The 25828-nt window shown below is 36.4% G+C and overlaps 1 protein-coding gene across 1 annotated transcript in view; it reads left to right on the forward strand.

The window, feature by feature from the left end:
* The window catches only part of LOC131683670 (atrial natriuretic peptide receptor 1), a 369276-nt gene that overhangs the window by 63123 nt on the left and 280325 nt on the right, over positions 1-25828 (forward strand). The window contains exon 3 of the mRNA XM_058965853.1: positions 14645-14828. Within this exon, the coding sequence (XP_058821836.1) occupies positions 14645-14828 (184 nt within the window). The remainder of the gene's footprint in view (positions 1-14644; positions 14829-25828) is intronic.

The raw sequence follows: 25828 nt of genomic DNA on the forward strand, positions 1-25828 counted from the left end.
GAAACAGAGGAGAGTTGAAACAGTGCCCATTACTAGCGAAACAGTAGCGTTAGGGATAAAACAATAATGCATTTGTTTTATTTATATCGTGCCCACAAACCCTCCAATACATGCCAACTACGTTAAATGAGTGGTTGAGTATTTACGGTAAACACACTACAAAAATGAGCAAAAGTAAGTTTTCGTTATGTTCTTCAAATTGGTATAAATATGATATTAAGTAATGTTCGATCATGAAAATATCACTATTATGTAATCTAAGATTTAACATTTATGAATTGTATGCGTTTCTTTCTATCTTTACGAGGTATAAATTATAAATTGTGGATCAAGCCTTACTTCTCGACCTAGGAGAGTTGAAACACCTTGTTTCAACTCTCCTCGATGATGAACTTCTAGTCTTATGGTAATGTTATAATCACGTTAACGTTCCTGAACAAATAATAATAATCAAGATTCTTCTTTCCTGCATTGACAACAGTGATCAACGTTCTCAATTTATTAAATCTATGTCATTTATAACCACGGAATATGTATTTGTTCTAAGTCTTTACTCCTATCAGCTTCTGAAGCTTGGAATGAAGTTGACCATAACTCAAAATGAATGAAATACTGCCGACATGGATACCAAATTACCTGTTTTCATAAACCCGTATCACTTGTAGCCATATTTAAATAGTATCACTGTCCATATCAACCATTTTAATGAATGCAGAATGTTCTAGGGGAAGTGGTTGGAAAATAATACATAACTAAATGTATAAAAAATTGGTATCAAATTTCTTTATTTTACAGTTATAGTTAATTAGTGGTTAGGTAAAGTATCTTACTGTTATTTCTGTTGAGATAATTGCAGAAATTCCTGTATTTGTAACTAAAATCAAACATTAATTTTAAACACAAGTATCAGTTTATAAGTAGATATAAACTATGAAAAATAATGTTAAGAATGCAAGCCATTCTAAGGAATTATCTTAGTGTGAACGAATAAAAATAACACAATTGTAACATTTGACGCTTTAGAAAACGTTACGATAATATTTAAAATAATTGGTTACTAGTTTCAACTCGCATTCATTGCTGTTTCAACTTACCTCGGTATGAGGAGAGTTGAAACAAAGAGAACACTGTTACAAAAATCAATATATTGATGCTTAGTTATTGATTTGTACCAGTTATTCTGATGTAATTTAATAAAGCATAAACAGAAGTAAGAAATTTAAAAGTAAGCAATCATCGAATCACAGTTTTTGTCGAATTATCTAGCAAAAACAAAAAAAAATGTTTCAACCCTTCTCGGTCTCCCCTACCCGTTTTCTTTTTTAAAAAAGCGTTTCCGAGATTTTTTTGAAAATTTTTGGGTAGTCTGCATTTATTCGTTAATATTTCGTAAAAAAATCCGATGAAACAGACTCACAGTTCGAAAGATAATGATCTACGCTTTCCCAAAATGTGTAACGTTGGTAGATCAAATATAAATTTATCAAGGTTTATAAGTTTTAAACACTCTTAATATTTTTTTTTATTTCGAATGTGCTCGCTTGTAACTACATGTGATTTCATATTATTGGGTAGAGAACATGCTTTGAACAGTTTATTGATATTGATTGATTTTCACATGAGATGTTGACCAAAACCCAAAGGAAGAATAAAATTGGATATTATGGAATAATTTTGTTTTTGTGCTAACTGTAACTGAACCTAAAATGGGCGTAGGCTAGTATAATGAATCATACATATTTGCTGTTTTCGGGAAAGCTTTGAATAGCACATGATGAAATAATTAATGGGAATCCTGTATTTCTAGGTCTTGTAACTGTAATAGAAGTTCCAGTAGAAATTTTCCACAAAATGCCCTTCAAACCTAATCTTTTTATACTAAGAAATTTCATGTGCGGAAAAGGTAGATTTTTCGAGTTCATTTTTATAATGCAACAGTTACTATCTGAAAACAAATGCTTGTTTCGTAATTAAATTCGTTTAAAAAAAACAAATATTGAGCCTCAAAGAAGGCTTAGATCGGGGCGGACAAAGCGTAGTTGGTCTTGTACACAACTCACCTGTGTTCGTGTCCCAACCTCGCACATTGGGTTAGAACTTTTTCTAACCTGTAAAAAGGCAAATGATAAAATAAGGTTAAAACCTCTATAATCGAAACAAAAAAAGCTTAGATGTAACAGTTCAGAATTCGCTAGAACCCAAACTAAATGTGTTATAATTTTCTTTTGCTACACACCAAAAAAATCTGAATTTTATCGTTGACGTAATTGCAAACATGACACAATTCAACAAACCGTAATTCACGAAATGACAGAACATTACCGTGTTCCATTTAATTTTACATGAAACATATACTTTACATGCGCAATGACTTAAAATTACACTTCTTACCATTCAGAACAAACGCTGTATGTGGAGTAAAATTACATGATTTACGAAATTAAACGTCATGTAAAATTAAAATCAAACGTAAAACTAAGTCATTTTTTATGCTCGTATATGTCATGGTCAGGAGACGTAAATTTACACTATTTTTTCTAAGTGTGTAGATTGCTTTGTTGACCGAGTAAGCATTGGGTTAACTAGAAAAGAGATAATTGCTCTAATATTGTATATGACTTTTCCTGGCTATTTATACAAACATGCAGTTACACATATGTGTTTGATCTCCGATCGCTTACCATGAGTCACAAATATTTTGCATAGTTAGACACATTCTACTATGCAAAAGTATTAAAAAGAATTGACTTTCCTTATATTAAAAGATTTTTGAAAATTTTCGCAACAGTTCGCAAATGTTTTCGTCAATAGAATTTCGTGTTGCGAACAACATCTACTAATGAAATTTCGTTTCGTTTTGTATCCTTAAGAGAATACGGAAGAGTTATTCGTTTCGCTTTGTACCACATAGACTAGAATCGCGTTTCGCCCACCTTATTGGAAAGTTAATGAATGAGAGAGACGGTGAATCTTAATGTTGGTTTCGGTAAATACAAGCAGAAATAGGTAAGTGATTTTGAATTTTCGCTGCATTGCACACCACAGAAAAAAGAGAAAGCTCTTGCTTTCGGAGCTAAATAAGTGGATTGGCGATGGATTTAAAATATATGTTGCAATTTGTACTAATTCCTTACAGGGTTTTTTTAAATTAGTTATTTCGGTATTTCTAATGGAAACACTAAAATAATGGCACAAGTATATCCAATTTACTGCTGTTGCTAAATTAATCGTTTCACTCTCATTAAATGCTCTTTTCAGTGTTACCAGGATACATATGTTTGAATATTTTAGATTTCAAAATAGATAGTCAAAATTGTAGCATTCGTATTAATAGCCTAAAATGTATTCTATTTCACTCCGGTTAAGTCTCTGACATTACCCACCCTTCTTTTCAAATTCGGACTCTAAACAGCTAAGAAATGCGATTTTAAAATAAATAAACCATATGTACACTTGTGTTATGAAGTTATGCATGCTTGCGGAAAAATTAAGTACCGTTGTATCATTTCAAATGAGATAACCGCAAAGCCATTAATTAGTAGCACTCAAACACGTAAGACCTCTTCTTATTCGACGGTCTAAACCTGCGCTAAAGATGTACTCTTTATCTTATACTAAACAATTTATAAAAGAGGCTGGAGAGTATACGCCTCTCCCCTCTAATCTTTTCATTTTCTGACTACCTCTATGTTATTCAGCAATTCATTCTGAATATATCATTCAAAGGTCTCAAGTCTTTGCGATGAATATATTCTCATTTCTAGAGCGTTTTTTCATTACATCATATCTAACAGAAACGTCAAACGGAGAAAATCGCGTGCAAAAATTTCCATGCAACTTTCAAATTTATTTAACAATTAAAGCACACAGAAGGCTATTGATTCTACTATCACCTCTGCATTTACTCATTGCAGGATCGTATAAGCATATTAGGGGCCGTACACAAATGACGTAGCTTTTTTTTGGTGATTTTTTACCCCTCCCTCCCCCCTCGTAGCATTTGGTCACAAAATTATAACCTCCCCCTCGTAAATAACGTAGCATTTACCTACCCCCTCCCCCTCGTCCCATGCAAAGCGCCCGGGTGATGAAAAAAAATTACATGTTTTTCAATTATTTTATATACATGTCCTTTCAAAATGTTTGACGACTTTTATCAACATTTTCATAATAACAGCAAATTGCGTGCAAAATAAGCCCATTTCATCACAAATATAGTGTTGATAGTATTGTTTTCAATTTTATATGTCAAGGGGAGCATGAAGAGAAGTTCTCTCAGTTCACAATCCTGCAGCTGCCAATAGTTCTAAGAAGCATACGTTCATCTAAATTACTAAATTTTGTTTGGTTGAATCCGAAGTGAAAATTTAATTCAGCTTCCAAACGAAGTCTACTGGTTAGCAACATTAGTTAACTAATGTAGCAAGTTAAATCTGCATACAAAATCTTTTCGTATTTTTGCGAACTTGTAATTCCGCGAATCGTAAAATTTACCTTATGAAAAACCGCATCAAAAGTAACTTGTTTGAATTTAAATTCATTTCTCTTGGGAATGGAAGATCATTAAATTGTTTTCTCTAAACAATGGGTTTTAAACCTAATGCTACGTCGCACAACTTCTAACCCTACCCTCCCCCTCGTCACACTTCGTCACAAATTTGGTATATCCTCCCTACCCCCCAAAATGCTACGTCATTTATGCATGGCCCCTTACATGTTTTTCGCGAAGATAATAGGGAGATTATTGATAACTATTATTTTATTACATTTTGCCGATCACTTTTGCTACTATGCTCTTTTAAATATATGGTCTTGACAACACCGTTTGTAGATGGAACATTTTACTGTGACGTTTAGGCCTTGTAGTTGTGATATATTTCATGTGCTGTATTGCAACCGAGAGTGTAGATATGAGGTTTGGCATTGGAAAAACATACTAACTACAGTCGACTTGGAGAAACATCACAACGCAAAACATCACATCTACAAAATATTAGCAAAGCTTTGGTATACTATATGTGATATTTTGACTTAAGATTAAATTAACATATAAAGAGTTAGCATTTTTCTCTATTATTTGTGGACGATAAAGAGTCAATGCTTAGCTTTTATTTGGCATAATAAACTCAGTTTGTTTACATTTATTAGATATTACGTTTTGAATAAACGGTATAGATTTATTTAAGTTTAAAATGCGATGTCATTTGTGCACTGGCAGTGTTGGCAGAAATAATAATTTTCCACAATAACTTTAAACCATGAATTATAAAATCGTTATAACTATTTTTTGAAAACTGATAGCTAGTTACCGTCTTCGACAAAGTTGTTAACACAGATTTGAACTATTATTTATAAAACTCATTTTTCATATTGAGTGCAATAGCGATCATTAATAACGTAAATGCAAAGTTATTGCTTTTCCAATATAAAATCCCACACAAACTTTAAACGCAATGCGCAAACCCGGGGAACAATCAACCACTCCCAAATTATACACAGAAATTTGGGACCACAAAAAGAACTCAAAAAGTGCTGTGCTGAAAAATGATATATGTCGAACCACTCTATTCACCTAAATGAAAAACATCCATGGAAAAAAATAGAGGAAAAAAACTTACCTAGTGTTGGGATAAATATATCGCGCGGTATTTTTCATTTTGCTGTCTCTCGTTAAAGCTATAGGTATGGTAGAACGAAGGGAATCTTTCATAGCCGGAAAAAACGAGTTTAAGGTTAAAATATCTACAATAGAGCCTTGCGTTTACTTTTATATTTTTGTGAATTGTGCCTAACGTCAATTATGCCTAACGTATCTATGCTTAGCGTCGCACACCCAATTCGCGCATTTGCAGTTTGGTTGTCAAATATGTCTTCATTCTCCAAAGCCTGAAGAATCGTGAGTAATGTAACGCTCATCCCCACTGGTGCATTTATGAGATTTTATTTACAATATCTGAACGACATGCGGGTTTAATTGAAATTTATTGGAATCAGTGACTTCTGGTATGTTCGTCGTCATTACCAGATAATAATAATTTTAATAAAAATTATTATAATAGTTATAGTTTTCGGTTAGCTATGTTCCATATCTATATACTATATGAAAAAGACTGCTATGCAAATATCAACCACGTTAGACCAAATACCAAACACATTGAGCCCATCCGGTTGCAATATTTCTATTATCATATTTATTTTGGCACTCTTTATTGATATGATAACGATTTGTTGCCCCTGTGTGCATCGATTGATTTCGTTCGCTTTTGGTTTGATTCTGATTTGTGCGTTTCAATAACCAGGATGGAACTGTTCCTTATCGTCAATTTCATGAACGTGCTTCGTACCCAAATTGTACTGCAAAGCCTATAGGCTATACAACCCGCAACGGAACACGACTTTCTTTTACGGGAGATTTCGCGGGCGGTTTCGTTGCGTAAAGGGTCGAAGCAGGGTAGATACCTACGACTGATTTTGACGATAATATGAACTTTTATTGATAAGCCTTACACCCAGGTACTATCAATGCATTACGGTATCCTAATGGCATGAGTTCTAGCTTCACGCACGGTGCCAATTTGCTGCTGGAAAAGGGAATGCTAATACTCCCCGACAGGAATTATTGCATCATAATTATCATTTATTGCATCATAATCATTAGTTGTTATTATCAATTTTGACCAACTCCGTGTTTGTTATATCGGTTTATGCTTCAAAATAGTCGACAGTTTCTTAAAATTGATCGTTTGACCTTAATTAATTTGTTTGATGAACGACAAAGTGAAACACACATCCTATAAGTTAACAGCAAAGATACATAGGCTGATCAAGGAAACGGTCCGGAGGAGCACGTTTCCCTTCATCCAGCTAGAATGCAACAAGTAGAACAGTATTTTTATTTCTCACCCACGATGTGCCGAACATTTTTTCCTCCAATAAGTGTACTATTCATATTATGAGAACTATTTTAATTTTAATTCTTCCTCTTCTCAGAAAATATTGGATGACACTCCCATGCACAACGACTCTATCGATTCCCCCTTGACAATGATTGAACTTTTATTTGCAATCCTGTCATGCAACAATAATGCTCCCGATGCAAAGAGAATTAAATCAAACTTGGCGAAGAATCTGCCTAACCTTGCAAAATGACACCTGTTGAACTTATTCAACAGATTAGTGAGCAAAATATCGTCACGCATGACTAGAAACAAGCCGATCATAATTCGAATAACTCGCATCATCTGATTGCAATGCTCTTCTGCATCAGGAAATTGTCAATGAAAATTATGGCGACCAAAAGTCCCGTCGATGTTCTTGTGATTAGGTGTTTTCAGCAAAGTTTCATGCAACTTGATTACGTTTCGGTTGGAACTTTTACTTTTCTGGTGTATAGTGTTCAAACCGAAAGTTTCTTGTTTTACGATTTTGAAGGCAAAGCAGCAATGGATCTTTTGTGTAAAGTTAAGATCAATTTAAACATTCAGTGTGTACGAAAAAAATACTTTCAGTCGCGCAGAGCCACACATACGAGCGTTCCAAGGGTAGACGCCAAACCATTTCCACATCGAGGAGCACCGCGGTGAACACGATAACTCTTGATGAAATTGTCTGACACAGGAAATTCAATAAGATTTGTAAAGGTTAGGCCTGTAGTTGCTTGATGAACCCAAAAAAATAGAAAACGGCTCGAGTTTCGGAAAATGGCTTCATTAAAACTGAAAAATCTCATATTTTAGTGTAAAATTCGCTCATTTTTCTTCAAAATAATCGGAAGAAAAAAAAAATCATTCAGCTTTCTGTTGTTCATCGACAGGCCACACAAAATGTGCATTCTCATAAAAAAAATCAAAACAATTCGTTGATTAGTTTTTGAGTTATAAAAAATGCGGTTTCGAGAAAAATGCTTTTAAAGGGTGTCCTACATCAAATTGCATCACCGAAAAAACGCTGTAGAAAATAACCCATTGGGTATTTTCGTTTGAAAATTTGGGTAGAAGAAGTTTAGAGTGTATTGTTTACACTGTATGTTTATCGCTATCAGTTTTTCGAAAATTGGTGCCGATAGATTAAAATGCGTGCGAGGAATGCATGCTGTTTAAAACAAAAGAAGTTCAGCGTGGCCACCGAAATTGCGGGAGAGGTTCAATACTAACAATTCCATACCAACTTTTGAATAGGGCTAATAAGATTTGTAAACAACCTTTTGTTTTGCTGATTTCTCTTTATTTGTTATCATTTCAAAACAGAAAACATTTGAAATTGATTCTACCAAAAGTAAAGATATTGACTCATATGTATTTTTCATGAAATTCAACTCGGTAGCGGAATAATGAGCGAAATAAGTTTGTTTACAAAAGTCTCATTAGCCCTTTTGAAGAATTACTATTGAATTAAGCGGTTAAAACAGAAGTCGATTTTTTTTACCCGCTACACCAGACGCCCCCCTTAAGGGAGTACCTCATTTTTTAGGAGTTTTTTTCATTGAACAATATTGAAATCTTTTTTTCGCAGCCTTGTGTAATGGTTAATCTAGAATAACTTAATTAAGGGTACCTATACAATATTTGTTGGAGCGATATATGTATAAGTGAGATATTTTCGTAAATTTTCTTGGAAGTGATTGTATTGAAATGATGCCTACAGCAGATTTGTAGCTCGTACTTTTGCGAATTACTTTGCTGAAGACATCAAATAACTATCTTGAATATTTTAAAAGTTATGGCTTGTTGTTTGTGGATTGCCCTTTGTCGCCTATTTATTGTTCAATGTAGTAATAATCCATGTAAATAAGCCAAATATTATTTCGATAAAACGGATTTCGTATTTCATTTTTCTATCTACAACCGCTAGAAATAACCACCGAACAATTCCAAGTTGTCTAGATGGAACTTGATCACTTATCGGTAGAAAAATTTTCATTTGTATAAACCTTCTCACAGCAAATTTTCTAACTTATAACCATCGGATCGATCTGAAACATATCTCGGAAAATGAAAAGTGATATAAATAACTCCAAGCAACTACGAAGCCAAGAGGAGACTTTTGTGTACATACCCAGCCCCCCTCCAACCAAAAAAAAAGAGTTGGATTGAAAAAATATTGCAATAATAGTTATCTGATCAGTTCATTAATAACCGGTTGTTTTAAACATCATGAGGAATATTGAAAAAAATGGTGGGAATGGGATGCTGTTCTGTAACTGATCTATTAGTCTTGAATCTTGATCTCACAGTTGTCTAATCACATCAATATCAAATTCCTGCCTGAACACATTCCACTAGAAACTCATTCCAGAGTTCTGAAATCAATCATAATCCTCAAATTTCCTATCACATTGAGCTCACTTTTGAAGAGATGTACTGTAATATGTATTAGGGTCATTTTTAACGGGAAGCGAAGTTGGAATTGATTTGATGTCTATGAAACATTGCATAACTTTCAACGTTTGCTGAAAATGTTTTTATTTTGGGAATGCGTCGAGTTGAGACAAAAATGTAATATGATTAATAACGAGGACGACACTTTCGGAAAGTAGAGGGAAATTTATGAAAATGTCGTTTTCCGTTCGGCTCTAGCAGGTCCTGATCGATTTTTGTTAGCATTTGATTTTTGTTGTATTACCATTTACATGAATAGATAAAATAAATGTTTGAAAACAGTAATTTAATATAGTATCTTCGATGAATTTTACAAACATTTAACAGCACATGATCTCTTAAAATAATGTTGTCGTTGTATCCAATGCTACGAAATTTCAAAATCAGTTACCTATTTCTGCTTGCGTTTACCGAAACCGACATTCAGATTGAACGCCTCCCTCATTCATTCACTTTCCAAGTGACTGAAATTTCATGCAGAATCGAATGCTTGAGTGCAGAAAAAATATAACTTCATTCACCAACCAAATCGTTCATTTGTTATTTTGCGGACAGTTCGAAGGCAGAAGTTGGCATCTCTTATATTTTCGAGCATAAGTGAACTGCGTAATCTATATCTGGTGTACTTTTGCTCAATAATCCCTCTCAGAGCTAGCATAGAAACAAAATTCAGTTTACTTTTGAAATCGAACACATGTACGAACCTGATTGCGCTGCGTCGAGAGAACGAATGACGAGGGAAACGAACCAAACATTTCATTCATCGCAGTGGGCATGAATTGAATTTTCTTTTCTTTTAAGTTCACGCAGGGATATCAATTTTTTAAGCTCTGGTTATATCCAAGAAGTATTTTTGGAGAATTTACTACAAATTCTACTACTACAAATTCTACTTCAAACAAATTTTGTTCGAGACTTAATGTCTTCAGCAAAATTTTGGGGAGTGTTGATATAAACCACTTTGTTGAAAACATTACGTCGCTGTTGTACTATCTTATGACAAACGCCATTTTGGGGTGTACTGAATTAGATATACCATGTTACTAAGTTTTAAAATCTCCATAAAGTCGCGTTTTTAGAATTTTGAAATTCTGCTGGGTTACTGAGATATAGCGAATCCCGATTATGACAAGCGCTAATATCTCGAGTGATCGAGTTGTGCTATCTTATGACAAAGAAAAAAGAGACAACATTCTTAGTTTGTAGTCTTGCTATAAGCCGAAAAGCTTATAGCAAGCCAACAGATGTCTCTGATGACATAGGTAATTCCTATGAGGATCAACCATAACCATTAGCTAGGTTCTTGTCTCGGGAGCAAAACTTTTCCTACCATAGTTTTTTTCTGGGAATGGTTGGCTTATATATTCATGATTATTGAACAAATTTCCTTTTGAGATTTCCACTTGTTTTGGAAAGTATACCGAAATGTAGTGATGGATTATGCAAGAAGAACATTTGTTTCGTCTAGTCACCTGTCAACAATAACATTGTTTGATATACATTGTCTCTAAATTGTCAATGAAACCAATTTTTGTTCATTGTTTTTCCTGAATAAAGGAGGAAAATTGGAAAAACTTTGTGTTCTAATACCATTATTTTGTAACCTGATATTGCTGCTATCGCATGGAAAAGTATGATATTGGACATAGTGATCTATAATGCATTATTGTACGAATCAGTTATAATTCATTTTTATATGAAATCTTCTGTACACATTTGTGATACGTCATACATATGTTATCATCAATACACAGTTATGACACGTATGTGAGCGACTTTGGTTTACATTTTAAGCAAAAACTGTAAATATAGTCAACCGATCTTCGCACAAATCGAGAGTTTACTTCAGAAAAGATAGAAGCATCGTATGCCTTCTCCGAAAAGCTTCTAACATTTATAAATTTTAAGATATTCAATCTCAAACTTTAAAATCGTTTTTCTCGAAAAGTGCTAAATGGCGCTTGTCATAAGATAGCACAACAGCGACGATTAAGCTCCATGTGTTGTAGCATTCAGTTATCGACCAATTAGTTTACTCTCTTCTATTAATAAATTATTTTAAAAAAACATCCTAACTGGAATGATGTAACATATCAATGAGAACTAAAATTTTCTTCCCGAGCGGTTTCTTTTTCTTATCAGACATTCAACTGCTCATCAACTTGTTAGAGTAACTAACATGATAAAGGAAAATGTCTCCGAGGGCCTTTTAGCTGGAGTTACTACACAGCAACATGTAACTTTACGTCTTGCCAGACGCACATAAACGGAGCGTCCCAATTCGCACAAATTTTCATTTTATCACATGTAAAAATGTGAGATGTTTGTCTTTTTATAGGTCATTCAGGCTGATATCATAGCATGTAAAATCCTATTGTCGAACAGAAAAATACGTCGCTGCGTTGTTTACGTCAAATGTGATTTTCATTTTTTCTAAGAGTGTATTCTAGGCATTGAAAAAGCATTTCACCGTGTTTGGCACAAAGGATGAATTGCCAAAATCTGTGCTTTTAATTTTCCAATTTACATAATAATGATAATTGAAAATTATCTTACCCATCGTACCTTACAGGTATCTTATCAGAATTGTAAATTTAATATGCTACCCGTTAAAGCAGGCGTCCCTCAAGGGTTTCAATTCTACCCGCAGGCTGTAAAAAGTCACTTTTCTGATGTGATCCTAGCACCTTTACGTCAGATAGGAGCAGTTATCTGCTGTCGGTTGCCAGGAAGCTTGAAAATGTTTGTTTGTTTGTTCGAAAATGATTTGTTTTGTTTGTTTTATTAAGGAGAAATTTGTTCAAAACCACCTTTACGAGTTAAAAGCACAAAACATATACCTAAATTAGTTATAAAATTTGCGTTTCATCTTCGTCAAATCAGAATGGAGTCTCGATTTTGTTAGTTATCATTAGCTTATAATTGAACACTTTTATTGTGGGACATCAAGCAGGCCTACGGGTTTGCTAAAAAAACACAAAGCGTGTTTTCGTTTATGGAGCTATCGTCAATCCGGCGATAGCCTAAACACTATGTTAGTGACGGATTCTGATGAGACGAAGTCGAAACGCAAATCCTATAAAGAATTGATTCTCACAAATATAGAAACATTAGAAATTATGACGAACAGTATTACAGTAATGTTTCGATTATATCACTCCTAATTATATATAAGGATGGATGTAAACATGTATAAAATAATATTTAAGTACTTGCATATATAAAAATTTACATAATAACTTACATATGCATACACAGATATATGCATACATATATGGACATATAAGCATGATATAATCGAAACATTACTCTATAAGCAATTTTCGACAAAAATTGTTGCAATCATCAATTACAACCATTAACTCTCTTTATAGTTTATAAGTTAGTTCTTAAGAACTGTTTAGTTATTTATTCACATGACAAATAGGCTTCAAACATCCTACTACGAAAATCACTTAACTTCGAATGCATATTAGGTATATCTTAAAAATACTTACCCGAATCCATTTTCAATAGGGATGAAACGTCGCCACTTGTGACTAAACGTTCAAAATATTGAATTAGAATTGTAATGTAACCTAAACATTATAATCATTTAAAAACATGTTGTGAAGCTTAAAACGAACTAACAGTAACAAAATACTTAACCCTATTCAGTTTATTAAAATATTTTTAAAATAACTTGATGGGGTACGGACAATTTTATTTTTTGCATTGCTTTAACAGTTCATACAACTTACTATTTAACCCTTTCATGTCCAACTTTTTTCTAGTGCATGTAGGGTTTCAAAACTATTTTTCCTTGAAAACGGTGGGGTCAAGAAACACGAAAAGCCTATTTTCATAAAGATAGGTGCTTCCATGGCAGTGCTAGAAGGTGGTCAATTTTTACCTTCTAATGCTCAATACAATTCTCCTAGAATAATTACAATAGTCCAATTACGTGGAAAACGTAGCCAACGACAGTCTAAATTGATAAGTTTTATCAGTTTTCAATAATATTGCACCATAACGAAGATATATGAAAAAATCATTTTCCGTCGTCAACGTAAACTGTCTCTGGCAGCACTGCTCCATCGGAATCCAATAAGACTAATTGTAATAATTTCAGTTCTAGAGCTGATCCTTGAAACTGTTAATACTCAAATTAAATTCAATAATCACATTAAGGTTGCACAGAGAATGCGCAAAATTCGCAAACGAAAAAAGCAGTTTTTTTCCACACCGTATGTTAGATCTTCATAAAAATCAATCAGCAGTACTGTAACAACATTCTACATACGCTGATTGATTTTTATGAAGATCTGACATACGGTGTGGAAAAAAACTGCTTTTTTCGTTTGCGAATTTTGCGCATTCTCTGTGCAACCTTAATGAGCCTTACTTGTTTTTGTGAGCAAATCTCGCTTCAATCAAAAGTTATAGCTGTTTAACCCATTCATGCCCATGTTGTTTGTGGACAACAACTTTTTTAAACAGCTATAACTTTTTAACTTTTATTAAGGCAAAATTTGCACACAAAAACAAGTAAGGCTAATAAATGTGACTATTGCCTTTCATTTGAGTATTAATAGTTTCAAGGACCAGTACTACAACTCAAGTTCTTGCAGTTAGTCTGATTGGATTTCGATTGAGCAGTGCTGCCAGAACAGTTTACGTTGACGACGGAAAATGATTTCTTCATATATCTTCGTTAAGTTTCAATATTATTGGAAATTGATAAAACTTATCAATTAAGATTGTCTTTGGCTACATTTTCCACGCAATTGGACTATTGTAAACATTCTAGGAGAATTGTATTGAGCATTGGAAGGTAAAAATTGAGCCACTTCTAGCACTGCGAGAGAAGCACCTATCTTTAAGAAAAAAGGCTTTTCGTGTTTCTTGACCCCACCGTTTTCAAAGAAAAATAGTTTTGAAACCCTACATGCACTAGAAAAAAGTTGGGCATGAAAGGGTTAAAAACGTCCACAAACAACATGGGCATGAATGGGTTAAAATCTGTTTCGAGAAAAAAATTCTTTCCCGACGCATCGTTGTAGAAAAGCTTCCTGTGCGTTAAATTTCTGTGCCTAGTGTAAACTATCACTACCTACAATCCAATGCAAATCGAAATCTCATCTTTCAACTTTCCGAGTCAGTTTATAGCAGACAAAAGCTTTCCGTCCATTTCAGCTTCCATAAAGCGTCGCTATTCAGCGCAAGTTTACAATCGATTACCCAAACTTGCATTTATCGTTTGTTTTCGTTTCTCCGTCTATTTATAGCACCTGTGGCGCGCATCGGTCGATTTATCTACCATGATGGGATACCTGTCATAACCGGTGCTGGCTATACGTTCGACTTCGTGCAGCGAAAGACCCGCTGCGAGGACGAGTTCTATCTGCTCATTCGTACCGGTTGGGTGAGCTTCAAACGAATAGCGTACTTCATGATCGACCTGCTGCGACAGTGAGTATAAAACCAATGAATTGACAATGTGATAGATTAGGGTGATTTTTTTTTGTTCCAATTTGGTGCTTCGATATAGGCTATAGGTAATCTCGCGAAGCTGGCGGCTTTATGTGCTTTGTAGTAGGGGAGACTAAGGAGACTTGACCCCCTTTTCTATTTTTCACTTCAACTCCGTGAAATGATAAAAAATTAAATATTATAGTTTTGTATAGTTTCTAAGGATGATTAATCATCATAAAAGATTGCAAGGAAATATTACACTGGACAAGCACTAGCATGTTAATAAAAACAAACAAGTGAAAATGCTTAGATTAGTGGAGACTCGATCTCTAATTTGAGGACACTTGATTCCTTTTTGAAACTATGTTTAAAGGAGCATGTAGGGTAATAAGCCTATTTTGCCCTGTTTCTATTATCACCCTACCCTTTGATTAGAACAGCGTCTACCATCTTTGTTCAATGCATTGGCTCAAATGGTAGTGCGATAATTGAGACACTCGATTCGAGTTGAGTTTTCACTGCGCTCGAACAGAACAATTTCATCATTCTCAAGCTATTTTTGTTATTACAATGGTTCGAACCAAATTAATGGTTCTAACGATCTGAAGACCAAAGCAAAGACGCTGCATTAATAATTAAAATCGGCGCTTTACCATATGCAGTGTTATAAATGGATTGCGGTATTGATTAGATTGTTGTGAATAGATATCGTTATTTTTGTTACTAAATATTACGCGTCTCTTACCTGGCTTTTCTATACGAATTCTCCAGAAATCCGATCAACTATTTGATAGCTGTATGGTGTTATGGTTAAGGAATGTCAAATGTGGGAAGCATGGTTACTTACACTGTAGTAAACAATTATAGTTAAGTTTCTGTGCGATGAAGCGTACATTTTCGACAAATTATTTTTGTTATTTTCTGGCAACTATTTCTGTTATTCTGTGATGGCGAAGGGGATCAAATCTCAACGAATTTGTGGAATCAAGTCAACCCATAGCAGCCATTTCAGCAAAATTTTGTAAATATAGTTAAACAAAAAAGTCATAACTCAGCTGTCGACATGCTCTCAATCAGTTCGGGTGTATTTCTGTTTCTGTGCGGTGTCCGATTAGACAATTGTCTCGGTGTTGTTTTGTGTCTTATTCTCATTGCCACATTCTTCAGTCTTTTGTCCGCGTGTGAGCATTAAACAATAACCAACTGTTTAAGCTGGAACGGTTCGTCATTGGAAATAAATTTAAAGCTAAGTGTTTTTATCTTTCTTAACCCTCCGGAAGTCGCGCAAATGGTTCACTGAACGAGCAGCCGCAACTGCTCTAAGATGATTTCGTTAATTTTTCAGAGCAGCGTGCACTCAGTGCACTAGCGTGACTGCTGTAAGGTTAACACATTTATCGCTGTCTTCCGTCAGGGCGGGCGCTGATTCCGTGCGTTTTCGTTTTCGATGATTCCTACTTCGGATGGTTAAATGGAGGTTGAATCGAATTCAACTCCTAAGGCTCCCCCCGGTCCATATGCTACCCAGAACTCTCAACTTGTGGTTTTCTTTCGACCCAAGACTAAATCGCTGAATCTTTTCCAGATTTCTAAAGACCAGACAGAAAGAAAATTTTGAAGGTCCGCTCGGACAAGATAAGGGTGTTGCTAACCATCTAAAAGCAGTGAAATGATGTTGCTTGCTGTGAGCATTTTACGTGGGACTACAACGTGCATATTCCAGCGGAAATGGTAGAGACGGAAGGCGTGGTCAACGATGAGAGTTTGACATGTGAGGATCTATTGCAGTATGGGGTTGGCCGATTTAGAAACCGCTTACTTCAGCCGGTGAAAATACTTGAGTACAAGCGTTTGCACTCAGTAGTAGTGGCGGGGGATGATTCAAAAACGTACCCCCAATCAAACTCTTATCGGGTGACATTCGCTGGTACCGCTTTACCGAACTACATCCTCATGCACAAAGTCCGTTTGCCTGTGCGTCTGTATGTACCGCGGGTCATGAATTGTACAAAATGTAAACAATTGGGTCACACAGCCACCCATTGTAGCAATAAGGCTCGCTGTGGAAAATGCGGTGAGAATCATCTAAGTGCTTCGGGCAACAATACTGAGAATACTGAGAAGTGCCCTTACTGTGCAGAGAGTCTTCATGATCTCTCAGCATGTCCCGCTTACAAACTACGCGGGGATAAATTGAAACGTTCCCTTGCGGGAGGTTCCAAAAGTTCTTTCGCAAAAATGCTAGAGAAAGCTACGCTATCATCCTCAACAAATCAATATGTTCTCATGCCTCCAAATGAGGGTGAGGCTGATGACCCACAAGAGGGAACATCTACCAGGATACCTAGAAGTCATAGGAAGAGGACGAACATTACCTCTCCTAAACTTCCTTGTAAAGGCCAGAAGGTGCTCCCCGACGGGGTTCCGAAAGTGACATCTCTTGGAAATGTTGCAATCAAACCGAAGCAAGTAGCTCCTAGTGTTGGAGGATTAAGCTTAGAGAAGCAGTTTCCAGAATATCAAAGTGTTTCTTGGTTTCAGTTCTAGAGCGATCGCAGCACTGGAATTATCAAACTCTCGGACATAGTGGACTGGATAATAAAAACTTCTAATACTACTAATCCTATTAAAAGTTTTAGGTTAACTTTTCTCCCTACAGGAAAAACATTTTTGAAGCAGTTGAGTGATAAATGACTCCTTCTTCCAGTGATTATATCCTTCGATAGCTTACTCATCGAAAAAGGTCACGGAATTGCAGAAGCATCATTCTGAAAGTCGATTCCTTCAAAGTTTTGATAAATAGTTTGAGTTTCGATGTATTTGCATTATGTGAAACTTGGTTAACTTCTGGAATAGATTTCAACTTCCACGACTTTAATATTATTCGACTTGATCGATATACCCCTACGGAATAGTACTTTTGAGGATCAAAAAGTGCTACTTCTTCTACAGAATTTACCTCTCCTCGATAACAAGCATTGCAATTGTCGCTTGTCAAGTAACAACCAAATGCAACGATCTTTGCATAGCTTCCATATATATTCCCCACAACACCGCGATTAGGCACCGACGGCTATATGACATCATAGAATCCCTGCCTTCAACGCGACCCGACTTTAACTCTCACGGTACGGCATGGGGTTGCCTTTATGAAGATTCACAATATTTGCGACAACTTCAATATGACAATTCTAAACACGGCTGAAATGACACGGATTCCTCCCTCACCAGCGCGCCCAAGCGCATTAGGGCCATTCATAAATTACGTAACGCGAAAATTGCCCAAAATTGACTCCCCCTCCCACAATATAACAAATTGTCACAAATTTCTCTATCCCCCCTCCCATATTATGTAACAAATTCTTCGAATTTTTTTTTTGTTCAGTAAAAACATATTACGTAACGATCTACTTTACTCCCCCTCCCCCATATGTCACAACATGTCACAACTTCTCGTACCCCCTCCCCCCTAAATGCGTTATGTAATTTATGAATGGTCCCTTAGATTTATCCCACTGACCGCTACCGTTAGATTGCGTGTGGAAGTAATCCCTGATCCCCGTGGTAGTGACCATCAGCCGATCGTAATCTCGATCACCTATAGCTCAAGACCATCGAAATCATTCAATTTTTCGTGTGCCACATTAGGTATCTGAAATAGAAGTGCCAATAAAAGATCAACTTTCTTCGTACAATAGCCAGAACATGGAGGGGTACCCACCCAGGAGAACTAATTAGGTTGTATCAAACAACGATACTGTCGGTAATGGAATACGGATGCTTTTGCTTTCGCTCCTCCGCGAACATACATTTCATCAAACTCGAAAGAATTCAGTATCGTTGTTTGCGTATCGCCTTAGGGTGCATGCTGTCGACCCATACAAGTCTCCAAGTGCTGTCGGGCGTACTCCCCTTGAAAAATCGATTTTGGGAACTCTCGTATCGATTGCTCATTCGATGTGATATCTTTATTATTTATTATTATTACATCTTCGATATATATATATATATATATATATATATATATATATATATATATATATATATATATATATATATATATATATATATATATATATATATATATATATATATATATATATATATATATATATATATATATATATATATATATATATATATATATATATATATATATATATATATATATATATATATATCGTACAGATTACACTTAATTCTATTGCTAGTGTCAATGTTAAAAATTTCTAATTGCTAACTTATAATTAGATTTAGTGGTATGGAAGTCTTAAACTAAAACAGTTTCGTTGAATCTTCTACAACATGTGTCTAGCGGATTGTTCTCGCCATATGCTGTGCGGTGCCTGGGAATCCACAGAAGCGGACGATTCCTTATATCACGAGGTGGAACAAATAAATGAATCCTTGAGAGAATGTCGGGACAGTCAATACTGTTCGACAACATATCGAAAATGAACATTCTTTGCAAGAACGTGCGGCGAGACTCCAGCGTTGGCAAATCTAGCAACATGCATCTATTATTATACGGCGGAAGACGGATAGGGTCGTTCCAAGGCAACTTTCTGAGAGCAAATCGTACAAAACTTCTCTGAACGCGCTCCAGTCGGCTACTTTGAACGGCGTTGTATGGCGCCCATACTTGTACAGCATACTCCAAAGTGCTCCGGACCAGTGCGCAGTATAAAGATTTCAGTGCGTAGAAATCCACAAAATCCACAGCGTTACGTTTTAGAAAACCCAATTTTGCAAAAGCCTTCGCCGTCGTTGCAATGATGTGGTCGGCGAAACGTAGTTTTCTGTCGAATAACACTCCCAGGTCATGGATAGAATCCACCCGCTCGATGACACAGGCTTGAAGAGTATATTCGCAACGCCTTATATTTGCCAAGCGTCCGAAACTTATCATCTTACATTTATCAATGTTGATCTGCATACCGTTCAGCAAACACCATTCCTCTATATTGGCTATTTGTTTATTTGTTTGGTATAATTTCATCTGACATAGATTGTCTTAATGAAAACTTAAAACTAAAGGTTAAAACTAATCAAAAATTTAAACATTACGAACAACACGAAAATTATCAAGTACTCGTTGACGAAACACATTAGTCGACACATTAAAATCAAAGAAATCAGCAAGTTCGTTGAATCTCGAGCAAACGAATCGAAGTGGGTCGTGCTGTCCGTACTGTGTATTTCGTGACTCCAGGAACAAGAAGTTACGACGACGAAGTTGTCTCTCAGGAGCGTACAAATTCAGCCGAGTAAGCAGAGCAGAGCTGTCAATATCGCCTGTGAGTAGCTTTGCAGCGAATAATCCCTGTGAGGTGATCCTTCGTACCTCCAGCGACTCGATGTCTAACAGACGGCAGCGTTCCTCGTATGGCGGCAAGTTAATTGGGTCACGCCACGGCAGAAACCGCAAAGCGTACTTTACGAATTTTCGTTGAACACCTTCAATCCTGGCGATCCAGTTTGCATGGTAAGGGCTCCATATTACGGCATTGGATTCCAGCAATGAGCGTACAAGCGAGCAGTACAATGATTTTACACAAAACGGATCACGAAACTCCTTAGCAATTTTAAAGATGAAACCCAATTGTCGGTTGGCTTTTGACAGGATATCGTCATAGTGGAGTCTGAAGGTCATTTCACGATCTAAAGAAACGCCAAGATCCTTAACACATTCTGTCCTAGTAAGAGAGCAGCCACAGATTTGGTAATCATAAATAATGGGCAGAGTTTTCCGATGGAAGGAAATTATGCTGCATTTTGCAATACTTAAGCCCATAAAGTTTTTTGTGCACCATTCCTCAAACAGATGCAACATTCTTTGTAACTCCAGGCAGTCGAGAAGGCATTTCATTATTTTAAAGATTTTCGTATCGTCTGCATAAAACAGACGACAGTCCGATGGTAGTAGCGATGCGACATCGTTTATAAAAATTGAAAACAGTAGCGGACCGAGGTTGCTGCCTTGTGGAACTCCCGACCGGTTTGTGAACGATTCAGAAGTTGTCGAGCCGATTCGGACCTGTACAGAACGGTTTGTCAGATATGATCTGAACCAAGCAACACTAAACGCTGAGATGCCGAGTCGCTGCAATTTTCCTAGGAGTATTCCATGATCCACTCGATCGAATATATCGTCTTGGAGCACAGCAGAATCGAGTGCTGAAGCAATTGAACGAAAGATTTTCAGATCATCAGCATTGAGCAGTTTTTCAGAGTTGATGCGGGTGCAGAGGTCGTTCATGCATAAGAGAAAGATCATTGGCCCTAGGTGACTTCCTTGAGGCACACCGGTTGGCGTTACGAATGCGCTTGAGCATGTAGTGCCAATTCTAACGAAGGCAGATCGTTGTGAGAGGTAAGAATGCAGCCATCTGGTAACCACCTCAGGAAAGCCTAGTCGCTCCAGCTTCAAAACAGCAATGTTGTGGGGCACCTTGTCGAATGCTTTTGCGAAATCAAAATATATAGCGTCCACTTGTTGACGCTTCTCTACAGCTGAAACTAGAAGACTCGTGTACGTCATCAAGTTCGAAGTGGCGGAGCGTTTTTTCATAAATCCGTGTTGTTCGTCGATTATGTTGGAAGAAGCAGCGTACATCGCATTGTACACAAACTTTTCCAGAACTTTAGCTAGACAGTTCAGCAGCGAGATTCCTCTGTAGTTTTCAACATTGTGCCTATCTCCAGCCTTATGAATAGGAACTATAGCAGCTTCTTTCCATGCCATTGGGAAAATATTTTCCGAGATTGAACGCTGAAAAATAATACTTATTGGTGCAGAAAGTGCTCGGGCACAATGCTTCATAAACACAGGAGGCAAGCAATCCGGACCAGGCCCTTTCAAAGGATCAACGCTGGACAGAGCGCTCGCTACATCAGAATCATTTACGTTAGGAAGAGGAAGGTTGATATTATGCGTTGGCAATGTTTCAAGGTACTGTTGCGATGGATAGGCAGGAGGGCTGGAAAATACATCTCGGAAGTGATCTGCAAAAAGATTCGCCGACTCGGCAGCGGACTGTGAATTTTTGTCTCGAAGATTTTTCTGGTACACCCACGGAACGTTTTCTGCTGTTTATAAATGTCCAGAATGTCGAAGGATTATTTCGAAGGCTGCGCTGAATTTGGTTCAGATATTCACCGAATGCACTGTTCCGGGCTGTTTCATATTGTAGTTCAGTTTGACGAAGAATAGTTTTATTGTCGTCGGTCCTATGATGTAAATATCGCTTTCGGTGTTTCCGGAGTACGTTGCGTAGGCGACCAAGCTCAGCGTTCCACCACGGAAATTTATATTCTGCTTTTCTGCTGAGACGTTTTTAGGAACATTACGGCGAAGAATCTCATATATGGCATCATAGAACGCCACAACTGCCTGATCTAAGTCATTTCAAACCAGCATCTCACGCCAATTGAGTGCACCAATGGCCATTGAGACTTCATCGAAGTTGCATCGAGTAAAGTCAAAGTTGAAGTCGTCGTTAAGTGTATCAAAAGCTTCTTGAACCCAGTGGTGCTTGAAAATTTCGAAAGGCTAATCGAGCTCAATTCTCAGACCCGTATCATGTCCCTGTACTTTGACTACATGGCGCAAAATAATAATTCTTTTTCTTACAATCCCAACCGTGCCCATTTCTTATATACTTCTGAATTTACTGTTTTCTTCGACACATCCATGAAAGTCGAGATTTGTGGAGTTCCGGACCACATACACCCGCAAGTGTTTCAAAAGCATTCCTCGTATTTTTTTGGGAAAATACAGGAGCTACTGAGTGCTTTATCTGTTAAATCTTTCCAGATTACCTTGGTCTGGGTCCCTTCTCATTGCTCCATTCCGGGCAACGAGAAGGTTGACTCTTTAGCTAAGGTGGATGCTTTAGAAAGTGACATTTATGAAAGATCAATATGCTTCAAAGAACTTTTCAGTATTACTCATAAGAGAACCTTCGAAAGTTGCCAAACTTCATGGAGCAATGGGGAACTAGGGAGGTGGCTACATTCGATAATCCCTAAGGTATTGACGAAACCTTGTTTCAAGGAGATGGATGTGGGTCATGACTTCATTCGTGTGATGTCCCGAGTCATGGCAAACCATTACACGCTGGATGCACATCTCCGGCGTATTGGGCTCGTGGATAGTGGTGTCTGCGCTTGTGGCGACGGCTATCACGATATCGAGCACGTTGTCTGGACGTACACCGAGTATAGTTCCACCAGGTCTCGGCTAATGGCCACCCTCCGAGATGTTATGGCAAGCCGCGATCTCTTTTATTTGCCCCTCTTATATCCTCTTATATCTTCCTAAAAACCATCAATATACAGATTTAACTGTCCCTTTTAATTTTCTTATCATTCTCAGAAGTGCCCACGATAATCTGATGCAACTCCAAGGCGACACAAAACATCTCTGTAGAATGAGCCAACAAACACGGGACCTACAGCACAAACAACACACGCGCAACTCGATGTCTTTCCGATCCGCATCTGAGCCGTACTACGAAATCATCGTTCCTTCAGTCCCAGTGCTCCAGTACATAATTCTTCCTAATGAAAGCCACCCGAGTCTGTCACTTATGCCGTTGATCTCCGGATGCCTGAAACTGAAAGTTTATAATTTTCTCCCCCGTGTCATCTTTGTCCACCCTCCCTTCCCTGACTCTTGTACCCAGAAGAACACCCCCTACCATCCCCTCAAATATCTTCCCGAATCATTTTGCTCTTCCCGTCTCTTCTAGTTTTAATTATTATATTACATAATCTCGTTGAAAATGCCCTACTCTACTACTACTCATAAAAATAGCTCTAATAAATTTCTCTATAAAATTCAATTACGCCTTCTAGTTATTCCTAGTTTTAAGATGGTTGTATAAATTGGCCCCAAGAGTTCAAAATTGTTAGCTACAATAATTTCCCTGCCAAAAATGTTGAACCGTATCAGGGTTGTTAATCGATAATTAATCTTCATCGTCGATAACGTTAACCACCCGTCAACGCCATCGGAAACTCCGTTAACGATAATGTATCGTCGGATTCATCGTCTTCATCGATAATTCATCGGTGGTTGCCGCGATACCCAGTTGAAAATCAATAGTTTTGGACAGTTTCTATTAACAGATGAAGTCCGACGATGTGTCAAAATGGAATTTTTGTCAACTTTTCGGGAGTGTTTTATATTGAAGGGAAAGTTATTGGCAGTTGACAGTCAATAGTTTTGGACATTTTCAATACACAGGTGGTTCGACGATGTGTCAAAATGGATTTTGACACATCGCTTTTGGGAAAAATTTATTATATTGAAGAAGCTATTGGTAAGTGAAAATCAATAGTTTTGGGAATTTTCAATATACCGTCGGTGCGTCAAAATAGAAATTTTTTCAACTTTTCGTGAAGTTTTTATATTGAAGGGCAGGATCAAGGTGCTTAGAGCTCTAAGGTGATTCGTTTTTGGCAGTAAGTAGGTGAGGAGTGAGGTATTTCTTACCAGCAGGCTGCGGGTAAGAAAAATTACAGTATAGCTGAAAAGTAAGTTTTTATTTGGTCATTTATGAAAAAAAAAAAACTTAATTTGCAAATTTGTTGAGAATATCTTAAGTATAACCTTCGCTGAAGAGACTAATTCAAAATGCTCCAAGATTTTGTTCTGCATGAAAAAATACAGATTTTTTGTACTGTAAGTTTATTAGTATCTCTTACAACTTAGAAGTTATCGAATGTTTTAGTGTCCAAAAAGCAATATTTTGGTATGGAAGCCGCAAATTTCCGCAGACGAAGCTATAGGGGAACATGGGCAGACTTGACCAAGCGCAAAATTCTATTTGTGGCTATGGTGTCTTCTATTCGATTCTTAAATTTTTTTCAAAAATATTTTTATACTTGTTCCGATCCCTTAAGGTAATTTTAAAAGTTTGGAATGAAAAATCGATTCCTTACAGAAAATATTACGTGATTAATAAATTTGCGTTAAATGATGTAATTTTTTATCAAACTTTGTATGGACATATCTACTCAACTACTAATTACTATTAATGTACTAATATACCATCTAAATATTTGTGAAGCAGTGAAATGATTTTACATAGATTGTAACATTGGAATAGTTATTACTAGAATTTGAATGACATTGAACACAATAACTAATGTTGGGGAGACTTGACCACGATTTTATGGGGAGACTTGACCAAGTGGCAATTAGCTGAAGAAAGATACAATATTCCTCATATTTATTATGCTTTGGTATCTACTGTTGATGTTAATCACGCCATAAAAAAATGCCACCTCAAACGTAAGTCTTTATATTTTAGTATTAGTAAACAAAGTTAGTAATAGTAGGACTGATTTCGTGATGTGTGAACATGCAATGCAAGCAGTACAGTTAATCCTTAAAAAGAAATGCATTAAAAAAATCGAATTTTTTCACATGCAACCCTTTTATATTTTTTACTGCTACCTAAAGATCTCGACAATATGTAAAAAAATAATTACAGATTTTTTATGTCATTATTTTTTGTTATGATTTTTCAAAATTCTCTTGGTCAAGTCTCCCCACGCCTTGGTCAAGTTTCCCCGCAGTGGGGTGACTTGACTAAAAAAACGATCTCAGAAAAACTTTTGTAACTTTTCAAAAATTAAATTAAAAATTCTGCAAAAAATCACGAAGACGCACAATGACTTTGCACATTATATCTCTATGACTTTTGAAGAATTGAAGGCCTTTTTAGAGATTTATGCAGTTTTAGCTGAAAACCTGGTCAAGTCTCCCCATGTTCCCCTACCAATACGAAACTGTAAAACAAACACTATCAAAACCGTTTGGTGGGCTCTAGCCTACGTTTATGTCAAATTTGAGTAAATTTCTTCTTTAGCATATTTTTCTTATCTTAGAGATGCAAAATATACAAAAATAAGAATACTGTACTGTAAGACCTCTTTAAGGAACATTTTTACTAAATGCACTCAGGTTTTTTTTACGCGGGGGATAC

This window comes from Topomyia yanbarensis, chromosome 2, assembly GCF_030247195.1.
Source record: "Topomyia yanbarensis strain Yona2022 chromosome 2, ASM3024719v1, whole genome shotgun sequence".
Classification (NCBI taxonomy): domain Eukaryota; kingdom Metazoa; phylum Arthropoda; class Insecta; order Diptera; family Culicidae; genus Topomyia; species Topomyia yanbarensis.